Source organism: Leptidea sinapis, chromosome 32, assembly GCF_905404315.1.
Source record: "Leptidea sinapis chromosome 32, ilLepSina1.1, whole genome shotgun sequence".
NCBI lineage: Eukaryota > Metazoa > Arthropoda > Insecta > Lepidoptera > Pieridae > Leptidea > Leptidea sinapis.
In genome coordinates this window covers 2,684,749-2,710,381 of record NC_066296.1, presented here as the reverse complement: position 1 = coordinate 2,710,381, position 25,633 = coordinate 2,684,749, and the positions used below count along the sequence as shown (strand labels likewise).

The window sequence follows — 25,633 nt, the reverse complement described above, 5'->3', positions numbered from 1 at the left end:
TCAGCCTTGTGGGTAAACAAGTGCTTCATTCATTTTGGCACTTGGCCCATCGAAACAAAGCAGTCTATACTGCATCACTCTCAATGTTTCAATAAACCCATTTGTATATTATTGAGCGAGCAATGTATTTTAATTTGTCGCGATTGATCTTAATTTTTCCGTCAATCTTAAGGTCAGCGCACATTGAACTAGTAAACCTCTTAGGAAATGGAATATTCTTGATACTAATATACATTGAAAAAAAAAATCATTTAGTGCCAGAGCTAATTTGCTTTAAATAATTCACTGATAAATATTCCATATTACAATATAATTATTATAAGTTCAATGTTCACCGGCTATATCATGCAACTCCGCGACTAATGAGCGCCTTAATATCCTATGATCAAGCGCGCGTAAGCCCAAAGCGAGTAGGGCATTTTGGAGGACTGCCTACTGACGTTTCACAGACAAGGCTCCATCTTGTTACAAGGCGGGTGTTATAACTGGCATCAAGTGCCTATCGTTATAAGGGATTCAGTACTGTATGAACACTTTGATCGCGCATAATTGTATCTAAAAGAGTTGCTTCTGTAATTTATTCGGTGTTAAATGAGTACATTACCCCGTGCTGACTATAAGGTGGTCCAAACACTCGTTTTCTATGAAAAACGTATCTTACTTATACTGTGTTTATATTTTAATGAATCTACATCAACATTTGGCTCAATCGAGATTTCATTGCCCAAAGCGTCTCTACACTTCAATGTACGTCATTCACCGTGACTTTGAAATTTTCAGTAAGTTCCATTCAGTGTATAAACAGAAGTTTGTTGTGCGGTTGTGTGTGACAAAATATTATGAAATCTAACGAGGATGCCATTACTCTAGACGCCGCGTTGGAAAGAACTGGTAAAGAGACTTTATGGAGAAGCTTTTTTCCCATTTGTATAATGAGTTTATATTTTTTTTTATAATTATAGAAAATTTTCATTGTTCATATTTATTAAAACAATTAATTTTGTAATTATATCTTGCAGAATATGTTTTTTCTCTTTTATTAAGCTATATATATTATTAATATTAAAGCCGTTTGTCAAAGAAAGCTGTAGGTATTTCAATAACTTTCATTTTAATGGTGAATAATTCAACACGGTGATATTGTTAATAATATTAGGTATTAATCTACGCCATGCTTTTTAAACAGAGGCAAATCCATCTATATATATAAAAATGAATTGCTGTTCATTAGTCTCGCTAAAACTCGAGAACGGCTGGACCGATTTGGCTAATTTTGGTCTTGAATTATTGGGAAGTTTTTATTTTTATTTAGAATTTATTGGAAGAAGGTAAATAAATATGAAAATGCTCGGAGTTAAATAAAAACTTCTTTAAATTTCAAAAAGGAAAAAGTTTTTCCTTTGATGTATCCCGCGTCGTTTAGAAATCAAATTGAAAGAATAGTTTAAAATGAATAACTAATTAGAATATTTATATCTTTCTAACTTTCTCAGGAGGTAAAAAACAAATTTTCTGTACGATTTAATATTTGGAGGGCTGAGAATCGGTCGTCATCTATTTCTTATACCCCAAAAATTTTAATTCTTGAAATTTTTCTTATTATTTTATAAGGCAATACAACGTTTGCTGAGTCAGCTAGTACCTAATAAAAATTTGTAATTGATAGAAAATTTCAAATCTCAATTTTAAAATCTCCCAAAATTATCATATATCTTAACTCGTAGTTGATAAAACATTATAATTTAAAAGCTACTATACTATTCTACTATAAAACAATAGATTTTTGTGTTTGTTAGTACGTCTGTTTCCCAGTAATTTCAGAAATCGGATAACCAATTTGGATGCGGATTTTACCGATGTATTTTAGAAAATGATTGGGTATTGTAATATCATTGATTATTTATTCTTCCGTTCACAAAAAAACAAACAAAAACTTATCTGTGAAATGTTATAGTTTTAAAAATAATAATTTTAGGAGCTTATTCTTATAATATTGATTGCTTAAGAAAAAAAAAATATATGGTATTGTCTCTACTGTATTTTCAAGTTTTTGGGAATTATCTACCTGAAACAAAATATACTTCGTATTATTATTATAATAATTGTTTTATACTGCTGTGGTCATTTAATTATGAACTATTTAAAGTTCCACGTTCGCACGACACGCCACAAGTAAGGATATCATCCCCACCATCTGGATGTGTGGCGGTCCATCAGAGTGCGGTTTTCAAGGAGCTTTCTTCCTCGTACTACGAAGCTGTGGAATGAGCTTCCTTGTGCGGTGTTTCCGGGACGATACGATATGGGTACCTTCAAAAAATACTTTTCATTTATATTATAGATACTATTATTTATGTTAATTCAACATAAACTCTTGTGATTCCTCTGGTTTTGCAAGACAATGTGGGCGGCGGTCATCACTTAAAACCAGGTGACCCGTACTCTCGTTTGTCCTCCTATTCCATAAAAGTTTTTCCTTAAAATAATTTCATGTTTAGTTGTGTGTTACTTTTAAATTTTCTACCACGAAAAAGTTTTGCTTTATTTATATGTAAATATTTATTACGTTACCAAATAGCCCAACGGAAGACCAGCGTTGGTTTTGAAACCAGCAAACATGCTGAGTTACTATTTTTGAATCGTATTTAGTAGAAATATTTCAGTATTTTTGTTTTTTGCTTGTTTATCTCTATCATAAGTTTATTTTTAATTTACATGTTTTGTACATACTACTTATACGTTTCAAAATAAACAATATATTTCTTTCTTTTCTTCGTAGAAGTAACTAGTTATGTTACGAAATAGCCACATGATTAGAGGTAACGAGAATAGCAATATAGAATAAAATCACTATGTTTTTTTTTAATAAATTCATTTCTCATTATTCTCTCTTATGACATATTCAAATAGTAATTAAGCTGGACACTTAATAATTAAGAACGACTTATCAAACTCATAAACCCTAACTTAAAAATAATTAAAACACTTTTTAAAGGATCAAACGCGTGTTATTGTAACTTTGTTTTTACCTTAGATTTTTGAGTAGAAGTTACATTTTTATTATTATTTTAGTTAACCCGAAGTTTCAAGACCTTTCCAGATCTCTCTTTTTTCCATTTTTACGTACCATTCCAAACCATCTGGCTTCAGCAAATACTACCTATGAGGCAGTAAATGGTGGAGTCGGTGTCATCAAGATAGGCTTGTAACTATATACATAGTTATAGGTGAGACGTGCTTAAGTCGTGAGGAGGTGAGAGGCGAGAGCGGGTCGCGGCGGAAGGACACCGTTTCCAAAAATTACAATAATCGTAACTAGAATTATATTGTATAAGAATACACAATTATTTTTATACTTTTTAGTGCATATTATATCTATTGTTTTGGAATAGAGTTTTTGAAGTCGTTTGTTTTTTTGTTATATTAAAAAGAAAAACATAGTTCTCTCTGGTGAGTGGTTTCATTTTTCAAGGAATGGCAAAGCTACACCGAACGCGGGAAAATTTTAAATTACTTAATATACCAAGGAGCATCTTGGCTAATTATATTATCACATTCTTTTCTTTAGGTAACATTAAAATGTTTAGTATAATGTTTGAAACATGAAAATATTATGTATGTATGTACTACGAATTACCTAATATTTCTATGAACCTACCATACCTTACCTAGATTTAGTTGTGTGTGGCACCAAAATACCTGTGCTTTTTGGCGACATTATAGTACTGTAAACAATGCTTTTTTTAGGCCAAAGACTTTTCGAAAGACTTAATCATGTATGTACTTATATTACTGATCGGGACTATTTAAGGCGAAGGGTAAGCAGAAAACACTCAAACAAGGTTTTTTTTAGGAAAGTTTTGTCGTGAAAATATAGCATTTGGAGCTATGAACACTACTTTATTCTGTTACAAATACCCTTAAGTCTTATTTGTAGGTTGGTAATGCTTGCTGTAGGTTATAAATAACACTAAAGAGCTATTTTGAACTACCACTTTTCTTTGCAGTTAAGCATGTTTTTTCTCGGCATAATGTATTTGTTTAGTACTATTCTCAGAAAAGTTTTTTACATTTAATTTCTTACAGCTTGTACTTTTATTGTGTAGGTACATTAATTCAGATTAGTAATCAATAATCATGATTGTAAGCATATAAACTGTTTGCGCCTGTTAAAATGTTACTTTTTCAACGTAAGATTTTTGAAAATATTGACTTTGTTAAATATCGCTCAAGGTCGCTGGCAGTTAGTGTCGCCTTAAATGACAAATAATTTAATTATTTATTTGTGCGTAGAGTGCGTAGGGTACAGAAGTGTCTGAAGAAAAATATATTTTATAGTCAGTAGCCAAGTAACATGTAATTACCGCTTTATACCGGCAAGGCATTGTATAGCATAAACTTTGTCATGTAACAAGATAGATAGAGTTCCATTCTTCAAAGAAAACGTCATGACTCAAATGTTGTGATATTACAGGTAACGGCCTCTATAACATCCTGCTGGTGGCGACATGTGGACTCATTCTGCTGGGAATTGGAGTCGACATGTTTGGGTTCAGCTTAGTCGTGGCTGCCGCCTGTGATCTTAATCTAAATGTGACACAAAAGGGTATACTGACGTCACTGCCTCTGATTGGTGAATATATTAAAAATATTATTTTATTTTATAATTTTTTTTTGTGACAATAAGGGACGAGATAAGCAGGACGTTCAGCTGATGGTAATTTATACGCCCTGCCCATTACAATGCAGTGCCGCTCAGGATTATTGAAAAAAACCTGAAATTCTGAGCGGCACCACAATTGCGCTCGTCACCTTGAGACATAAGATGTTAAATTTCATTTGCCCAGTAATTTCACTAGCTACGGCGCCCTTCAGACCAAAACACAATAATGCTTACACATTACTGCTTCATGGCAGAAATAGGCGCTGTTGTTATACCCCTTATCTAGCCGGCATCCTGTGCAAAGGAGCCTCCCCCTGGTGCAAAGAAGCCTTAAATTGGTAAAAACTTAGATTGACTTGTAAAAGTCTTTGTTATGAATTATTTTATCATTTTTCGTAATCAACGAACCAAGAAGTCCGATTAACTGGAAAAATCTGTTTGAGAGTCTTTTTAAAACTCAACAGTCTACGCAGCCTCGATAATTGTGATCGTCTCCTTAAGACATGAGATGGTAAGTCTGTAGTAAGATGGTAGCCAAGTAGTTTCACGAGCAACTTTTCTAGCCCGTGTTCTGAGCAGCCTAACTGCATATACACAAATAAAAGTAGAAAACAAAATCTTATGAACGATGTGGTACTCGAACCCACGACCAGATCGCGTTCCGTGCGAGTGCTCTACCAACTGAGCTAACCGTTAGAGTGACGTATCGTGATAAAATCTTGTATGCTTCGTTAAACTTTCAGGTTGTGGCTTCATCTACAGGATCTACTTTACAGTTGATAACCTGCTCAACCCCAATAGTTGCATATTAGGAAATTGACTTGAGATGTCGCTCTTGTAAATCTAAACAATTTGTTATTTGTGTAACTGCATATTTTTGATCTTAAATTCTGTAAAAGGTTCGATCTTGTAACATGATGAGTATTCCGTTGAACATATAATTTCTATATTATTTCAACTTTTCAGGTATTTTGCTGGTATCATACCCCTGGGGCTACATTTCTGACACTAAAGGCAGACGATATTCATTAATCATATCAGTACTTGTTGGCTCTTTACTGTCATCACTGTCGAGTCTTGCGAGCAACTGGATCGTTCTTGGGTTGATAAAGTTCCTATCTGTGTGTTTGTAAGTATTTGCTTTTCCTATGTGTGGTATTTTTTGATTTTGTGACGGTTTATCAATTAATCGAATTCAAATTCAAGTATTTTAATTCAAAGTAGATTCAAAGTCACTTATTGAACGTCATAAACTACCAGCCATTCAAAACAGACCGCAAGAAACTCAGTGCGATTTTTTCTAATAAAAATATGATTACAATATAAAATATTACAAGTACAATAGTACAATAAATATTTATAATTAAAGAGCCTGAGCGTGTTCACTTCATTTCCCGTCTGTGGTATCATTAAGAAAATCATTTATGCTATAGTAACCTTTCTCACACATGTAGAAGCATATAAGTCGCAATCGGTATTTTATATCAATTCGTGCAAAACGTGCCGGTCGACTTACCTAATTTTGATTTCAAGCATTTAGTAGAACTTTTTTGTAAAATCTAACTCTAAAAATACTATAAAATATACTAACGGCTTTACAAATATACTTTGTATTAAGTAGTACCTGAGAATAAACCAAGAATATGCAAAATATTGACTATATTGCTGACAACACTGACAATACACTGATAATTCTGAAGTTTTCCGAATGTCAAGCAGCCATGCAAATAAACGCGGGAAACGTTATACGTCCGAATAAACCAATCAAAAGCAAAATTTCTATTAATTGTAAAGAGGTCTCGGGTATAACTTTACCGGTAGTATAAGTTTACCAACGGGAGGCTCCTTTGCATAGGAAGCTGGCTACATTATGGGTACCACAACGGCGCGCGCCTGTTTCTGCCGTGAAGCAGTAATATGTAAACATTACTGTGTTTCGATCTGAAGGGCGCCGTAGCTAGTAAAATTACTGGGAAAATGAGACTTAACATCTTATGTCTCAAGGTGACGAGCGCAATTGTGGTGTTGCGCACTGCATTGTACTGGATGGGGCGGGGTGTATCAATTACCATCAGCTGAACGTCCTGCTCGTCTCGTCCCTTATTTTCATAAAAAAATAACTTTACACCAAGTTTATTTGTAAGGCCGTAAGACTACAAATACAATATATTACATATAACCATTGAAGGACACATAGATACTACAATAATGACATATTCCTCTGTTCGCCTCTATTTGCATCTTATTCGAGCTTTATTTTTCTTAGATCTTTTGAAAAATCCCCTTTTCAGTACATACCCTATGTCAGATAGGGAATGAATTGGACTTACGCCTAATGTTCAACTCTTTCGAACACTGCAAGCAACAGTTACTTTATCTCATTGAGATATAAAACACATGCTTTCAAATACATTACAATTACTAGTTGTAATTAAATACGCCAATGAAGAAGTAATTATTAATTTAAAGCGATGTTCCGCAATGGTCTTCAAAACAAACTAATTAACAACAAGAGTATCATTTGGTTACAAAACAATGTGGGAGTGTATATGGGTACAATAATTAATATGACCTATCTTTTTAGCGACTCTTTGTCGTATTTCAGGGGGTCAGCATGTTCCTATATAATGATAATTATTATATTATGTCTTAAAAATAATGGATGAATAAAAGTGCGTGGATGACAAGGGATCCACTGGGGTTTCTATTTATTTACTCTATTGAATATAGATAGATATACCAAAACATCCTCTGTCGAAGACCATAAAAGCTCGGTGTGGCCGCGTGTTGTTAGAACTAAAAAGCTTCTTAATGCTGTTGAAGCAGGATTTGCCAAAAATTGGATACAAAAAAAAATTGCGAGAAATGATGATTGCCGCGAGGACTCCATCGTGTATTGTCAAAGAAGACCTGAAGCTTGGTGCTTACAGTCGTTACACAGGACATGCCCTTAATCAATCCCTACAATTTAAGAGAGTAGCTCACGACCAAGCGTGAAAAGAACAGAAATATGCCTTTGACTGATGAAAAAATGTGCACAATTGAAGAGTATTACAACTAGCAAAATGACAATAGCTCCAAAGAAGCCCCACAAATGGTTGGAAAAGTGCAATGTGGTCAATCTACGTCAGTCATAAGTTGGTGGAGAACGTCCTGTTTAGGAGTCACGAAGCTTCATTCTCATATTAACCAAGTGAAGACTTTAGCCAGGTGTATATGCCGCTTACGTGTGCATAGGACAACATGAGATTAAAAATGAAAATTAGTTATGGCGAAACAATAAACGGAAATACCCGCTAATCCTCTAGGAACTCCTGGTGCTTAAGTGTGTGTTCGCTCGGCATTTGGTAAATGAATGCGTTACATTGAGTACTTTAATGCGATGTGATTATTCCGTTGACCATTGACGAATGTGCTCGGTGACAATTATTGGTTATTAACCGGCGCGAGTTTCATTTGGCATTAAAATAGCCAATCAGATACGAATGCGTCTGTTGTTGCTGCAAAGTTATCTCTCAACTATCTACATGGATCTATCTGCACTATAGTTTGCCACAACAAAAAATTACAACAAAGAGAATAGAGCATTGCGGCGAAATCACCAAGTGCAGTAAGAGACTGTCTTAGAGTATGTTATAAGTCCTCTTAGCAATCTACTTTTAAAAATGTACCATGAAATTTTCGGCACGAACTTCCGAAGCTTTTGTGGAAGTCAATCTTCTGGATTTTATAAAAGCTGAAGACTGGCCCTCACCTAGCCCAGATCTTAACCTTACCTTGAGTTACAAATTATATTCGGTATTATAAGACATGGCATCATTTTAACGACACGCCCACATCGAGTTGCCAAACTAATAATTGCTTTTACGTTAAATGACATACGTTGCGTTTGTTCTTGTTCATCTTGTTCAAAATTTCTTGAACGATATTTTTTAACTCGCCAATGAACAATTTTTTTTATTTTAATAAATACCTGCTTACTATAATAATTATCTCGTTTTAATTAAATTTCAGTTCTTGTGCTGCACACTCTGCATCGTACACTTTGTTGGGAGAGTCTTGTGTTCAGAGAGTCAGAAGCAAATATATGTTGATAATAACCTGTCTCATCATACTGTCCCCAGCAGTAGCGGCCGGTGAGTACGACTGGCACTATAATATTATTACTGTCTTATACCTTAATAACTAACCAAATCTCAATCAATCGCAATCAAAGGCAGGCATCTATAAATAATTTAAATGTGTTATTAAAGAATGGCTCTGTCGTAAATCCTATTACTCCACAGCTGAATATCTAAGTGATCGAACAGCCTGGGACTAGATTATGATTATTATAAAGCAATAGCAATGACAGTATAATATGTCAGTTTTATTAAAAAGAGCGCAAAAAACGAATGCTTCGAGAGTGTCTTGCGCCACTTCTTCTCTCTAAGAGCGCCATTTGTTTTCGGAGCGGTACTAGTATCTAGTATATTAGAAATGACATCAAAAAGAATTCTAAAGGAATCAATTTTGAGAAAATAAATGCCTTTCTTTATGCGTTTTGGGATATCTCTCATTATTACTAAAATTTATGAAGTTTATCGACTTATCGAAGTCGATAACGTCGAGTTAAAAGATTTTACTGTATTTCAAAGCCAGAAACCCCAATAGGGTTATAATTCGCAGTTCTCTCTACAATGTTGTTGCAAATAGTCTTATGTTACTCAAGGTATGCAGTGGTCACTTCCCATCAATTTCCACTCAGTTAATAAAATAATAAAGATAATAACTGAAGCGCAGACGAGCACAGTTCACAGTTTTAGCAAAACTAAACAGTGGTTTTTCATTTTTACCACAATGTTCTAAATTATGTCCAGAGCCTTTTGTTTGAAATTAATTCTTTCTGAACTCTGATCGACTATTAAAAAAAACTATATTATCAGTTCTTTTGATCTTTACTTATTATTACGAATATCCTTATTATTTCAGTGCTTACGTACCCCACGCTGCTTCTAAACTTCAAAATTGACATTCCGTTCCTGAGTCTCACATTTACACCATGGAGACTGTTAATCATAGTGCTGGCATTACCAGCTGGATTAGGCGGTATTGCTATATGCTTCTTTTGTGAATCTCCCAAGTTCCTGGCAAACTATGGGAGAGAGGATGAAGCTTTAGAAGTATTGAACACTATTCACAGAATCAACCACCGAGGATCGAAAGAACCACTACAGGTAACAATATACTCATAAAAATTAATCAAGTTAATATAAATGGTAGCGCCAGGGAATGTTCAGAGGACTGTATTAAAAAAATTGGGACTCAGTTGAACAGAAGAATAATCATAATATGAATAAAGGAAAGCCAGTACTAACATCATCTCCAAGATCCTGGGTACTTTTATATTCGCCTGAGTGTGCTGGCAAACCACATTTATAATATATTCGCGGGACGATTTATTCTTGAGTTTTATTGGGTAGGTTGCTTGGAAAAAGTTACACTAATATTGTAAAAAAATAGGCAAAATACTTTAGGATTAAATGCAGCTTCACAGGGCAATGCAACTTTCTAGCACATGAAAGATTCGGGATAAAGATAATGATAATATTCTGCAATAATAATCTATGAGATTTTTTTAAATAATATTTGTATAGTCATTTTGCTCACACACAAGTCCCACAATATCCGGTGCATTGCAAGCATACGCATCAATGTAATGTATGTGTAAATAGGCGACAGCCATCCTGCAATTTATAGCGTTTTCTAAAATTTTTATACCGTTTTATTAAGACTTCTATGTACGCGACAGTGTGGGTTGAAGACTATTACGACTATTAAGTCTATTTTTTTGCCAGAAACTCCTAACGTATTCACGAGCGCCTTTAAACGCGACGACTAGCAATAAAAACTTCAAATGTTTTTTTATGATTTCAGATACCGTCGCTGGTACTTGAGGGTTCAGGAGATGGGAAGCATAAGACTCTATGGCAGTCGCTGCACGAACAGACTGCGCCATTGTTTCGACCGCCTATGCTGTGGAGGACACTGCAGCTCTACTTTATTGTTTTCGTAGTCTATATCACGTAAGAGATTATTTGAATTATACTCGTTTTTAAGATGTTTAATAGGAAGTGGTTACCGCAACCCGCTCTCTTTTTGCGTCTTCCTTTTATTGGTATGGTGGTTCCACAGGGGTATACTTGGACCGTTCCTCTTCCTTATCTACATAAAATATGATCTTCCTAAACTTTAAAAAAAAATTAGGTGGAATTGTTGGCGAATGAAACTTTACTGATAATCAAAGTGAAAAGAAACCAAGTTACGCATGACAAAGTAATTTAGTAAAAGCTTTAGCACTAATAACCTAATTTTAAATAGCAAGAAAATGAAATATATAAAATTTACCAAATTTAAAAAAAGGAGTTTTGTTAAACGGAAAAGTGATAATACCGGTAGAATATTGCCACTTGTTCTGGAAAAAGTTTGAGAGAAACGATCTCGAAGTAGGACCCTTCTACACTACGACAACGACTCGTCACACACACGTCAGGCCAGGCGAACAATCGACTATTTTGCGATATCACTCATAGAATTATGGATCACCCGCCGTATAGCCAATCCCCGAAAATAAAAGAAAAACTTTGAGGAAAAGTTTTATGAGGCAGAGGCAGCTATAGATGCATTTCAAAATGCTATCCAAGAGACGCCTATGGAGGAGTGGCGAAAGTGATTTTCACAGTGTTTCCAACGCATGCAGCGATGTAGTGAAGTAAATGTAACTATTTGAAAAAATATTGATAGCTAACTTTAATAAATTACTGATAATAATGAATGATAATGATACAGCGAATGAACCATGATGCATCATCAACATTGATGAACAGGCTAGTTAACTGAATTTACACAAAACACTACAAATATTTTGGCTCACTGCATTACAAGATGCGTCATCTAAATGCTCCTAAACATAGCACATATATCCCAGAAGACCGAAAAGTATGAATGTCGTCAGTAGCGTGTGTCGTGAATTAGGGAATCAAAGACCAAAACGAATTAGGTGGACAGATTGAAGTGTCAAGTGTCAATGTGTCAAGAGTTTCTCGCCGCCTTCGCAGTTCCGCCGCGACCACGATTCATGCAATTGGATCGAAATATCGGCACCAAATTAATAAAATATATATCGTAGCCGTCATAATAACCACATTAGATAGATACACTATGTTAAGTTAAGTTAAGTTTTTTTTTTTTGGAGAGGAGGAAATACATTTACGTATTGTAGACCCCGAAACGGGGCCCATATGTCGGGCTCGGGTGTAAACCTACCGACTAAAAACCTACTTTATGCTGATAAAGGCTTTTATAGCCAAGCCGAGTGGAGCTAATGAGGCCGAAAATAGCAAACAGGTGCGGGGCGTCTCGGAAGGAGACTCGAACCTCGGACCGACTGACTGCTCGCTAGGCTTGATGGAGAAGATCACTTACGATCTGGTATGATGCTTAGCCAAATACCATAATATATTCGAAAAAGTTTTATATATGACCTATGCATATTTAATATACAGGTATATAATGCACGTTTTCTTATTATAAAGTCAAATTATTTTTCTTTTTCACAGTAATAATAGTTTCCTGATTTGGTTGCCATATGTGTTGAACTTAGTTCGTCTGAGCCTTTCAACATCTGATGAATATGACAGTTTCTGCCATCTGATATCTTTGAAAGATGACATCACTAATGGAACCACTTCCAATAATGCTACAGATGTAAGTTTCCTTTTTATCTAAAAACCTAAGTTAGTTACTTCGTTATGTTTTACATTTACCGTTAGAATCTCAGTAAATGGAATAAACAGATATAGTGTATCACATGAAAGTGCCGGTACGCTCAAACCTGACTTGGATACATCATATTTAGAAGCACCTTCCGGCCATAATACTCAATCAAGTTAACATATTGAGCACTTTTTTTAGCACACTTTGTGTTGGTGATCGACAAACAGTTGATCGACAACTAAGAAGAAAAGTGTGCTTATATTGTCTTTAAGCACACTTTTGCCGTTCCGCTATCAGACAGCGAATGATATGTCCATATGTAATTACTATAATGTCATGTATATAATATATTAGAAATATGAATGTAAGTTTAATTACGCGTTCTACGTCGGAGCTACTGAACCGATTTCGTTGAAAATTGGTGCAGCGATAGACTGGAGCTTGGAAAAGGACATAGGCTACCTTTTAAGAAAATCCATTATAATAAAATCCTAGAAAAATCCATTCAAAAATTTGTTAACAACTGAAATTCACGTCGAAGATATATAACTGTACCAATAGTAGGTTTAGTTGCCATAGCATTCTTCCTCGAAATACGATTCATATAATATGTTGGGAACGGGAGTGAAAACGGGAACCGGAACTGGGATAGGACGTGAGATAATCTTCAATTCCAAACTTGCCTTACGTCTTTAGGCGGACGAATTCGCGGGCATCAGCTAATACTAGATAAATTCGATGTCACCATTTCATAACAACCACTTCAGTATGATTGATTTATGTTACTGACCTTAATTTGTGTTTATCTTTCAACCTGATCTTATTACCAACCATGGGATATTTATCATATGAAAAGTCTTAGTATCATTTTTGTTTAAAAATATAAAGAATGCCATTTACAACATAATATAATATTCTGAATATTTTTTTACAGACTCTTTGTGTGGGCAAAGTCGAAGACAATGTGATCATTACATTAATAATATCTCAGCTCATATTTTCTTTCCTTACCATCGTTATTTCATACCTGATGAAGTGGAGACGGATTGTACTCCTGACGATCCTCTTGATCTCTGCATTGAGTGGACTCTTGATTAACCTGATGCCGGAACCAATATCAAGTGTTGTGGTATTTATGATGTTTACGTGTACGAACCTTGGGATGGGCATTTTGGCATCGTATTTTGTGGACTTGTACCCTACTTCCTACAGGTAAGCATGCATATTGAAAATTGCTTTGAGTTTTGAATTTTCAAGTCTGCTTCATATTATTCTATTTGGCATCTAATTATATCTATATCTCAATCTATATCTATATTGGCTATCAATGATATGTTAGACCCCTCTAAAATACATTGCTATGCAGACGACAGCAGTGGTGATGTCGTATATACGGGCCATGCAGGTCTCTCTATCGAAATCGTCCACCAGTTCCGGGAAGAACTCTTTCGAGTCTTCTCTTGAGAATTCGCGGAATGGTGTAAAATGAACCTTGTCCAATTAAACCCCCAAAAGATTCAAGTTTGCGCGTTAACCACTAAAAAAACCCGATAACACCAACAACTGTTCTCAAGGAACTTTCTTCCACGTATTACAAAGCTTTGGAATGAGGCCAGCTGAAGGCTCCATTGCACAGGATGCCGGCTTGATTATGGCTACACTGATTATGGGAACAGCGCCTACTTCTACCGTGAAGCAATAATGCGTAAAAATTATTGTGTTTCGGTCTGAAGATACGACATGGGTATGGTCAAAATAACACCACAAAGGCCGGCAACGCTCCTGTGATTCTCAGGTGTTGGAAGATAATGTGGGCTGTGATGATCAATTAACACAAATTGACGCCCATTTGTCCTCCTTTTCTATAGTAAAAGCTGTGAGATTGGTTTTGTTTCAATAAATGTATATATGTATATTATATTATATAAATAAAGGTATTAATTTTTTTTTACTCCTCTCATACAAATTGCAGAGGAATGGTGACGTGTCTCAGTATTATGGTGGGCAGGACCAGCACCTTCATCGGTATCAATACGGTCGGGAACTTACTCTTCAGTCACTGCGAGAACACTTTCTACATGTGGTCTTTACTCGTTTTTAGTAAGTATTTTAAATATTAACGGCTAAGGTACGAAATTGGTGTTTCACCGGATTTTGTATGGCAAAATATTTGTATTTTTATTTTGTTTTTATGAAAATAACGTACAAGATGAGCAGGACGTTCAGTCCAGCCCATTACAACTCAGGATAATTGAATAATCCAAAAATTCTGAGCGGCACTACAACAGCGCTCGTCACCTTGAGACAAAAGATGGTAAGTCTCATTTGCCCAGTAATTTCACTAGCTACGGCACCATTCAGACCGAAACACAGTAATGCTGTATATATGTAGGCAGTAAATTAATGGTATCATATTCTCTCGATACCTATACATTTCTGCCATGTCATGAGAAGGTAAAGAATTACGGTGTCGGTTTTTTAAACGTAGTTATTTTATTTCTATTAAAAGCTAGAAGTTAATTCTACTTTCTAATTAAATTTATCATATCTAAGTCTAGGTTAATATTTTTCGGGGTTTATTCTTCAGGTCAAAGGTTGCTGTACGGAATCGATTAAACAAGCATCGCTTGGTGCTATTATTGGCCGTATCACCTCCAAGTGCAGCATTCATATTGCAAGTAGTTTCTGCTGCGTTAGTTTCATGCTGCAACTTGCATTCAAATAGCACATTATGGAAGTAGGAAGAGAAAAATGCAATTTTTTAAGTTCGCTATTTTATTACGTTTCCAAAATCGAACTTTCCGCGGAGGTATCTCATGTCTTTTACATTTGAAGTCGAGTGAAAAAACAGGCGAAATTTAAGCAACCTAATAGTGTTGTATCAAATCAAACCCCCTTTTATTTTAATCCAAAGTACGGCAAAACTCAACTTCATTCAAACTTCTATTAATAATAATGGAATGATCATATCGTGGTAAGGGTTAGATCACCTGTGAACAGCGAGAATCGTTACGAAAAGATACTATCCCCCTTATTCATAATAGTCTGCTAACTTAAAGCATTGCTAATTCTCACTCTGTCTTCTTCTATTGACCTAAGTCAGAATGAGAAAAAACACTCCTAAGCGGCTGTTTAAAGTAAGCGGACCATAGTGAATAAGGGGGAAAATCTTTTAACTGTAGGTATGTATCGTGCAGCTCAATAAACAATCCTTTTTCTTTTAGTCAAACGAAGAATTTATTCCTTCAAATTAATCAAAAAATGACCAAAAGAATTGAGAATTTGCTCCCTTTTGAAGTCAATTAAAAATATATAAATAGCATCCTAGGTAGGTAGCTCTTATTTCAACATTGCTATCTATGTATATTTCATTATTTAATTTTACCGATGAAAATAAATTAGGCAACTCTGCATTAGTGAAAAATGCTGGAAAATATATCTAAGTTTCGATATTATATTTTACTAAGCTAAAATACTTTAAAATGTTTCAGGTAGCATTTTAGCGGCCTGGTTCCTGCCCCCAGATAAAACTAAGCAAATTCCAGGATAGATAATAGTAGGTATTATGAAACGAGTAACATTGAGATATAATGTTATATAAGTAATAGTATGATGAAATGATGATAGGATGACCCTGGTGGCGTGGGCACGGGTAAGGGCGCTGTTGAGGGACGCGACTTGCGTCAACACTCTGGCTCCTTCTCATGGCCAAGTTACGTCAGTTGATGCTGGGGCTGCTGCTTCGGCTGCCGAAGATAGCAAGCGTCTCAAATATGTCGGTCTCCGTGAGTCTTACATCTTTTTGCCGTTTGGTGAAGAGACACTTGGCCCATGGGGCCCAGAGGCGCGGAATGTGCAAAGAACTATCATCTCGCCTCAATAGGGCTCCTGGAAACCCAAGCGCTGGCAGCTATTTCGGTCAACGGATCAGCCTACCTATCCAACGTGGAAATGCTGCCAGTATTCTTGGTACGCTTCTCCGTAATGATAGTTATAATTTAATGTAATAATAATATTGTAAATGTAATTTTAAGATTTGTTTTGTTTGAAGAAATTATATATAATACAGACAATAAAGTTAGTAATAGTAGAATAAACTATAGTAGAACGTTATATCAGTACAGTGAACGACCGTTGCGGAACTTCTAGTACATCTTTTTCTTCAAAATATAATAAAAAATGATTTTTTTTATATTAAACGGTTTATTGAAATAATTAATATTAAAATGATAGAGATAATGTATTTAAATTTACCAATATACTATAAATTTACCAGTGGGAGGCCGGTTAGGTTACGGGTACCAAAACGCCGCCTATTTCTGCCATGAAGCAGTAATGTATAAGCATTACTGTGTTTCGGTGTGGTTTCGGCAAAATTATTGGGCAAATGAGACTTGACATCTTATGTCTCAAGGTGACAGAGTGCAGTTGTAGTGCCACTCAGAATTTTTAAGTTTTTCAATAATCTTGAATGGCACTGAGTTATAATCTAACTCCTCAATACATAATCATTACAAAGACTTAAATATCGATCCTTATTGAAAAAAATATTAAGCCTGACATTTCCGTCGGCCATCTTAGATTTTAAATTGGTCAAAGCATGTTACAGTATTCTATTACTCCAGCTCTTTCATTCGAAAAACATTCACCTACTATTTTATTTGCGGCCATATTGACTTTTTATTTTTTGTATAGTGTAATCTATTCTTATTGTCTATCTTATTTTTACTGGTTGACCCTTTTATTTAATACCCATGTTGAAGGGGTTGTGGAACAATATAATCCGCCATTTTGTAGCGGCGGCCATCTTAGATTTATGTTTACAGAAAGTATTAAATTCACTAAAAGTGTGTACAACATTTCAGATCAATCTGTCAACAGTAAGGGGGTTTGGATTTGACCCAGTTAAATAAACAGGGCAAGTTAAATAAAACCGTTTGAAAACCAGCGTTTTGTGTTCCAGTTTGAAGAATGAGTTGTGATCGGGAACTTATTGCAGTATGCTACGCCTTAGATGATACTCGACTAATTATATTGTTACTGTTGCGGCAGATGAGACAAAGTAGTACCTATTTTCATGTTACTAACTTGGCTATATTGAAATTTTCATTTCTGTCGAGGATCTTCAGACAACCTCAACGTATCGTAACACAGAACCTACAACACAATTTACAATTTTTGTCTTATCTTGTCTTTTAGACAAGTTTCCAATATTGTTTAATATTAGAATAAATATAACAGATTAAATAGTGAAAAAAATCCTACAATGTATCACCAGCGATATAACAATCTGTAATATGTATAATTAATAGTGAATTTGTAATTTAAGTAGTCTAACTCGTACCATAACACAGTATTATTTATTATTATATTGAACTAGCTGACCCGACAGACGTTATTTTGTACATAATAAAAAAATACTGTTTTTCTATGAATTTGTCAATAATATTTTATAACATCAATAATTATTTTGTAAAATATGCTCTCTGTTGTTTTAATGAAATTGTTTCACAGCAGAACTGTCAAACTATGCGATAAGAGATTCGCATATAGAAAATATGTCCATATAAAACAAATATTGGAAATAAAAATAATTATGGGTCCCAAATCGAAATAAAAACTCCTATCTCTCGAGTTGGACTTAACAGCATGATGTTATCCCCATTAATATCCTATGTGGTACACTAAGGCTCTCATAAATATAATAAAAGAGAAAGCAAAATATCATCATCTATGGAAAAAATACAATAATCCGAACGACTATGCTTCCTTTTCTAAATTACGTCGGCGTGTTAAAAACGTTGAAAAAAGTTGCTATTCAGAATATATTAGGAACACCAAACCCTGGAGCAAGTTGCCTCTTATAACCAGGTAACTCTGCAATGGATCAAGGGACATAGTGGTTCGTTGGGTAATGATGCAGCGGATGAGCTTGCAAGGCGGGCATCGGCAAATACAGTGTCTGGTCCATTGCCACTTCTGCCACTGCCCTTCAGCCAAATGCGCTCATGGATACGCTCTCTCACCAACGACCTACACAACACCCGATGGATGAATGTCTCAAGCTGTAGACAGTCGAAGGTGGCGATACCTGCACTATCGCCCAAACTGACACGTAGACTTATGAGCCTCAACAGACATGACATCCGTATAATGGTGGGCACCCTAACGGGTCACACATCACTAAACAAACACCTTTTCACAATCGGCGTAACGGACAGCCCTAAGTGCAGAGGTTGTCTGACCGAAGACAAAACGGTCGCTCACGTAATCCTGGAATGCGCGGGGGTGGCCAACCAACGGGCAAAAACCTTAACCAATACAAGGTCGCTCCAAGAAGTCTGTGAACACCCCAGGAATGTTCTGAACTTCTGGAAGGAGCTGGGCTGGTTGGAGTAACCGGCCATTACTGCACGCAAAATGGACCCATGCTAGTGGTTTAATTGCGGAAACAGGAGCCCTATACCTATACCTATACCTATATATTAGGAACTCTGAGGATAAAATAAAATCTACACCTAAATTAATCTGGACTTATGTTAAATCCAAAAGAAATAATAAATCTGCTTACCCTGGCGTGATGCTTTATAAAGATGAGACTATCTCAAATCAATATGATATTTGTAATGCTTTTAATGATTTCTTCTTCAAAAATTTTGTTTCACCTGCATCGCAATATAAAGTTTTTTCAGAGGAACGGTCTATTTGTCATGATACAATCAGCAATATTCAACTTACGATTGACGAGGTAAAAAAATTACTAAAAACTCTTGATACATCAAAAGGCCCGGGTTGTGATAAAATTCCACCAAGATTTCTGGTCGCTTGTTCTGCATCACTATCAGCGCCTATAACACTAATTTTTAATCGCTGCTTTCTTGAAGGATATTTCCCAAAAATATGGAAAACTGCTAATATTGTACCAATACATAAAAAAGGGTCTAAAGCATCTGTTGAAAATTATAGGCCTATATCAATACTTAATACGTTAGGTAAATTAATGGAAAGGGTAGCACACAATTACCTGTACCCCATAATCATTCGTCACTTACCTCTAGAGCAGCATGGTTTCATACATGGTCGCTCCACTAATACCAATCTTGCTGTTTTTACTAATTACGTTCAGCGTGGAATGGATGATGGTTATCAAATTGACGTAATTTATACTGATTTTGAGAAGGCGTTTGATCGAGTCGACCATATTATACTTTTACGCAAGTTGCAGGAACTAGGGATTCGTGGTGATCTTCTTCGTTGGATGGAGTCTTACCTGTACAATCGTTCGCAAGCTGTGGTCTTGGCTGGTCATCGTTCTGACCTTGTGGATGTTCCTTCTGGAGTTCCACAAGGGTCAATTTTGGGACCATTACTATATTTATCTTATTTGTATGATATTGGCAACTGTTTCCAGTTTGCTAAATTTCTTATGTATGCTGACGACACTAAAATTTACGCTCGCATTAAGACTGAAATAGATTCAATAAACCTTCAGAGTGATTTGATCAGACTGTGTGACTATTATCATGACAACCGTATTGGAGTCAATGTAACTAAATGTTTTCAAATCACCTTTACGCGAAAAAGAAATAAATTAGAATACCAATACACATTACTTGATGTTCCTTTAACACGAATGAATAGCATTAGGGACTTAGGAATAGTGTTTGATACAAAAATGTCAATGTCAGATCACATTGCTGCAATAACTGAAAAAGCTTACAGGAATCTAGGTTTCGTTATACGTGTAAGTCAACCTTTTTCAGGTTTAGAGTGTATAAAAGTTCTTTATTTCTCATATGTTCGTAGCGTCTTAGAATACTGCTGTAATATCTGGAACCCATACTATAGGATATATATCGATGAAATAGAGAATATACAATCAAAATTTGTAAAGGTATTAGAATATCGCCTTCAGCATTATAGTTCTAGTTATGAGGAATCCTGTAGCCAACATAAATTAATGCAATTAAAAGACCGGCGAACTTTACTCGATATGTTATTTCTGTATGACGTGTGCAACAACAAAATTGACTGCCCCGAACTTACATCTTCATTCATGCAATTTAGAATCCCGAATAAGCGTACAAGGCATACCACCCTTTTTAATGTCCCAATTACTCACTCTATTTATGCACAGAATTCGGTGGTCTGCCGTACCCTTAGCTGCTATAATAAACATTTCTTACCAACAGATATATTCGTCCATACTAAAAGCTCTTTCAAAAAGGAAATCATTTTAAGTATACTGTAATCGAAGAGTTGAAAACGACTTAAGACATACGCACATACACTCATACACACATACACTCATACACACCTTTATATTTATTAGTTAATTATTTTTTATTTTGATTTAATCATAGTTTAATTAGAGCGTTAAATGTTATACCGTAAATAGTGTGAACCTGTAATTGGCAGTCGGCCATCGCATAATATTTTTGTTATTAGTTTAATTTTTGTGTGCTGTTGGTTCAATAAAAAAAAAAAAAAAAAAAAAAAAAAAAAGTATATTCCAAAACTGTTTCTTGGAATCGGAATTCCAGGTGCAAGCTGAAACGAACAAGATATCAGTGTGCCACGTGTACACTTTGCATGTAATCCATTTAATCTGAAGCCCCAATCAAAACCGCTACGGCTTATATTTGAGCGAAGCGAGGTAAACTAAGTCTGTGTACAATAAATAATAGTTAAAAAAAACTAAAAAGCACGCTTTATATAAAATTCAACTAAAAAACAAAGAAAATAAATTTAAATTGAAAATAGTGTAAAAAAAACATACAAACAAACATACAAACATACAGGTGAAGCTAATAAAAAGCGTATAAAAACAAAACAAATTTAATCCAAACAAAAACAATAAAAAGAATCTTTTAGCATTTGGCGCCATATTTAAACATGAGGAATTAGCGCCTTATTTGGTCACATGAGAAACTTGTGATGATTTGCAAATTCAATAACTAAGAACCTGGCAAAGATTGTCGCGTAGATTACAGAAGATCTCAAGAAGCTTGACACTCCAGTCAATCTTATTTATTTGCATGGGCAAATGGGCAAGAGGCTCCCGTGATGTCCCTATGATGGTTAGGTAATGCGCTGCCGGTCTTTAAGTTGGGAACATGCTCTTTTCGTATCCATTCAGGAAAATAGCAGCAGGTAATTTGTTCTATGAAGTAGCTATGCAAGTCCTCTATAAGCTATGTGATGCGGGTGGTATTTGGCGTTTTGACGTAATGTCCGGTGGTGGAATTCGGCCGCTGGTTATACCAGAGGAGTGAAGTGGAGGGGAGTATTTAGAGAAGTTGTTTGGGTTGATACCTGAACAACTCCTTTAAACACTCTTCGTAATAAATGCGGTAGAATATGCACAGACAACCCACATCTCTACGCAACGCAAAATAATCAAGCTGATCGGAGATGACTTGATCGTCGATCCCTCAGAGGTGAGAACAGTGCTCTATGTGAAGCCGAATTCGACCTTATATAACTATACTGCATGAATCAGAAAGGGTATAACATCCCTTAAATGGGACGTTATTTTGGTCATATGCATATGCATGCATACATAATAGTATAGTGATGTTTAAGTTATAACAAATAAACAAAAAAAAGAAAAAACTTCCCTACGAAATAAAAATATTATTTTTCAATTTCTTTGCTTTGACAACCCAAACGTTTAAAGTGACCGCAATATTTAGGCGAGGCCGTTGTTTGTAAACAGAATTTAATGAAATTACCTACCTTCGGACTTAAACATAAACAAAGCGTAGGTACGTACCATTCTTTTCATTTGTATCTTGAGCAGCTTTTAAATACTCCTGGTTACACAATAAATACACAGAAAACACCACATCACGTCATGTTGATTATGTTTTAGGTACCCGGTTATTTCACCACTAGTATCTTCAAAACAGCCCAGGTACATCATGCACACACATGATCAAGCGAAGCATTACTCCTCTGTCTACCACCACGGTCAGAACTAAAAAAAGGGCCCAGTTGAGTGGAGTCTGTGCACCACCGCACTCATACGCAATATCATGTCATCCATTGTTCCCATAATCTGCCATAAGTATCACACGAAATCACTACAATCAAAAGTCCACGCGAAGAACTGACAAACACTACTGCAGAAAGATAACTAAATTATAAAATTATCTATTTTGGTAAATATCTATTGAAATTGGATTTATGATTAAGGAGTATGCACACTATATGAAACGTGGCTTGTGTCTATGTATTTATTCCTGTTATTGCGAAAAAAATAAACAAAATAAGAAATTAGATAGCAAACAGTTACACGCCTATATTCCTGAAGGGTTAGAGGTGTATTTTTTCCACCCACGTTACACTATGTTTAATTCCCACGTAATAGGGGAGCCTCAACATTTCTGAACTTTGGGCTGCTAGTGAGAAATTTCTTATGAAAAACTCAATAACTGAACCATTCCATACCCAGGCTGGGTAAAAGCCCGGCCCGGGAATGGAATACCTACGTACCTATTATGATCGTTTCATAATGGAATGTCAAGGATTTCCATATTTGACAAAATTTATCCGTGAAGAACAATTTCTTAATAGGAGCCTATTAGAATTATGTTTATTGAATAAAACATTTTTGAATTAAGATGTTAAGTCTCATTTGCCCAGTAATAACACCAGCTACAGCGCCATTCAGGCCAAACCACAATAATGCTTACACACTTTTTCTTCACGGCAGAAAAAGGTACCCATAATCTACAATTATAAATTTGGAATTATTTTCAATGTTATTTGAAGAAAACTTCAAATAATACTACATTGAAGTGCTCATGTAATAACTTATCAAAAATATGAACTCATTTAATTTCGAACATAATAAGAAATCTTGAATTAAAAGTGCCTTTAGAAGCGGTTTCCTTTAGTGAATGCCGATAGAATTTGCGTGATTGTGATTGGATAATGTCTTTGTCTTCATGGCAAAATGAGAACATAAATTGCCTCACAGCTGCAATTTACTATTATCTGATATTATGTCACATCTACGTATTTCATCTGTTTTAGGTCAAAAAGAGTTCAAAAAACAGCTGATAAGGGTTGCGGGAATGATAGTTTTTGCGAAATCTTAGCACTTTAAATATTGTATTAAAATATAATGCTACTTCATTTCTGACTTCACATAGTCATTTGAGATGACCTAAGGAATGTCTGGTTCAAAGCATAGTATACCCATTAAGTTTCACCGTGTATAAGGCTCGAATGATATAAAAATGGAATGAAGTAGACTTAATGTTGTATTGATGGTGAGATGTTAAGAAAAATGAGATGCTATGACATTTTTAAAGAGCATATTATGCATATGCTGAAGATAATGAAGATACTTATACCAAAGGAATTAAGATAAAACCCACAACAAAACATAGAATTTAGCTTAATCGTAAAATACCAGATATTATATTACAAATACCTATTTTTCTTGCTAAATTTGTTTGATGTAACGTAGGAATAAATATGTGTGTAAAAAAACCCGTATAAACAAACAGGTATTTTTCCATATAACTCCAATTACTTGACAATTTTAACTTTTAATCAATAAATATAATAAAATGTTCGCAAAATACCTTTATTTATTTATGGTGCTTGCGGATTATCAGTATCTACTGTACTCAATAACTCTTGTTTTTAGGTACGTATTAATTTACATATTTTACTTTTTTTTTACTTACTCGTGTAAGGCGTTGAGAATTTGATGTTTGAGTATACTTATTGCATAACTTAACATAATATATTGTAACAAAAATGATTTGTAAAAAGATGAAGCTGTAAATTTTGAGTTAAAAGAGTTCATGCCATTTCTTCTCGATAAAGCTCAACGCTTTCCGAAGTAGATATGAGAAGAAAAGAAGACTTTTGAGCTTCATAAGTGTCATTTCCTTGAACTTCATGTATAAAGTGATTTTTATTTGGTTTTGATTTGATTGGGTATGAGTTAACCTAAATAATTTGAGCTTATTACTTATTTAATTACTGTTAGTAAAAATATAATATTAATTATTTCAAATGTAAGCAGAATCTGAAGTGACTTTTGTATGGCTGAAATGATGTTTAGTACATAACATTCCTAATTGTCAAAAGATTGCAAGTTAAATAAAGTGAATCAGTTGGAAATCTTAAAAAATTGAAGTCGTATAAATAAAAAAAAATCATTTGGATGACAACGAATTACTTTGAAGGGGAAGTGGGAAGAAAAATTCAACTTCAATTTATTTATTAAAATATTATTAAATGACCAAATAAAAAATAAATCAAAATTCTTGCTTAAAAGCTAGCTAACACTGTGCCTGAAATAAGTAATTCTGTGTTTCAGGCGTAAGGTACTGATATTGAAACTAAATAATCAAAAAAAAGAAAACTTTGCAAAGAAAAAGGTATTAATTAATCTACAGTTTAAGTATATAAGTAAACAATGTCTTTAATGAAACGACTATAAACAGATACAAATAAAATATAGATAATGTTTATCATACTTCCATATCCTTCAGTGCACAAGCGTACACGGCAAGTGTTTCTATGGTCCTATGCTACCGTGACCCCGTGGACACAGCAAGACAGTCGTCAAAAAACTGAAAATATCTACGCATCTCTAGAAAAAAACATCAGAAAGAATTATCTACTGGGTGTATTATTAATTGCTCTTGGCTCTAAGAGCCATAAAACAAAGCGCACCGCTTTTGAAGACAAAATATATTAATATTTATTTAGCTTTAGCATGCGGCGGCCAATTTTATATAGCATATAACAGGAACACTATTTAGAGAAATTTTTATTTAAGAAAAATAAACTTTTTTGAAAAAAATCATAAGATCGTGTCCACTGTAGTAAAAATAATACAAAGAATTCAATTGCAATATTTTTATTTTGACGCGTTTAGCAAAATAGTCAATTTCTCGTACAAATCTGAAAGAGCGGCGTCATTCACAGCACGAATCTATCATAAATCACATTTTTTATTTACAATAACCATGCTTGTTTTTTTTTTGTGGAATAGGAGGACAAACGAGCGTACGGGTCACCTGTTGTTAAGTGATCAGCGCCGCCCACAATCTCTTGCAACACCAGAGGAATCACGGAGCGTTGCTGGCCTTTAAGGAAGGTGTACGCGCTTTTTTTGAAGGTACCCATGTTGTATCGTCCCGGAAACACCGCACAAGGAAGCTCATTCCACAGCTTTGTAGTACG

At 34.9% G+C, this 25,633-nt stretch overlaps 1 protein-coding gene across 2 annotated transcripts; it reads left to right on the top strand.

The window, feature by feature from the left end:
- The first annotated feature begins 785 nt into the window (after positions 1–785).
- Positions 786–17,901, top strand: LOC126974549 (synaptic vesicle glycoprotein 2C-like). 2 transcript variants are annotated; one of them, XM_050822079.1, is made up of 11 exons: positions 786–891; positions 4,475–4,633; positions 5,630–5,792; positions 8,678–8,799; positions 9,635–9,879; positions 10,580–10,728; positions 12,262–12,409; positions 13,353–13,630; positions 14,391–14,518; positions 15,910–15,974; positions 17,284–17,901. In XM_050822079.1, the coding sequence occupies exons 1-10, from the start codon at positions 840–842 to the stop codon at positions 15,966–15,968; spliced, it is 1,503 nt and encodes a 500-aa protein (XP_050678036.1). In that variant the 5' UTR covers positions 786–839; the 3' UTR covers positions 15,969–15,974; positions 17,284–17,901. The 2 variants fall into 2 exon arrangements, with proteins under 2 accessions (XP_050678036.1, XP_050678037.1); XM_050822080.1 differs by lacking the exon at positions 15,910–15,974.
- The last annotated feature ends 7,732 nt before the right edge of the window (positions 17,902–25,633 follow it).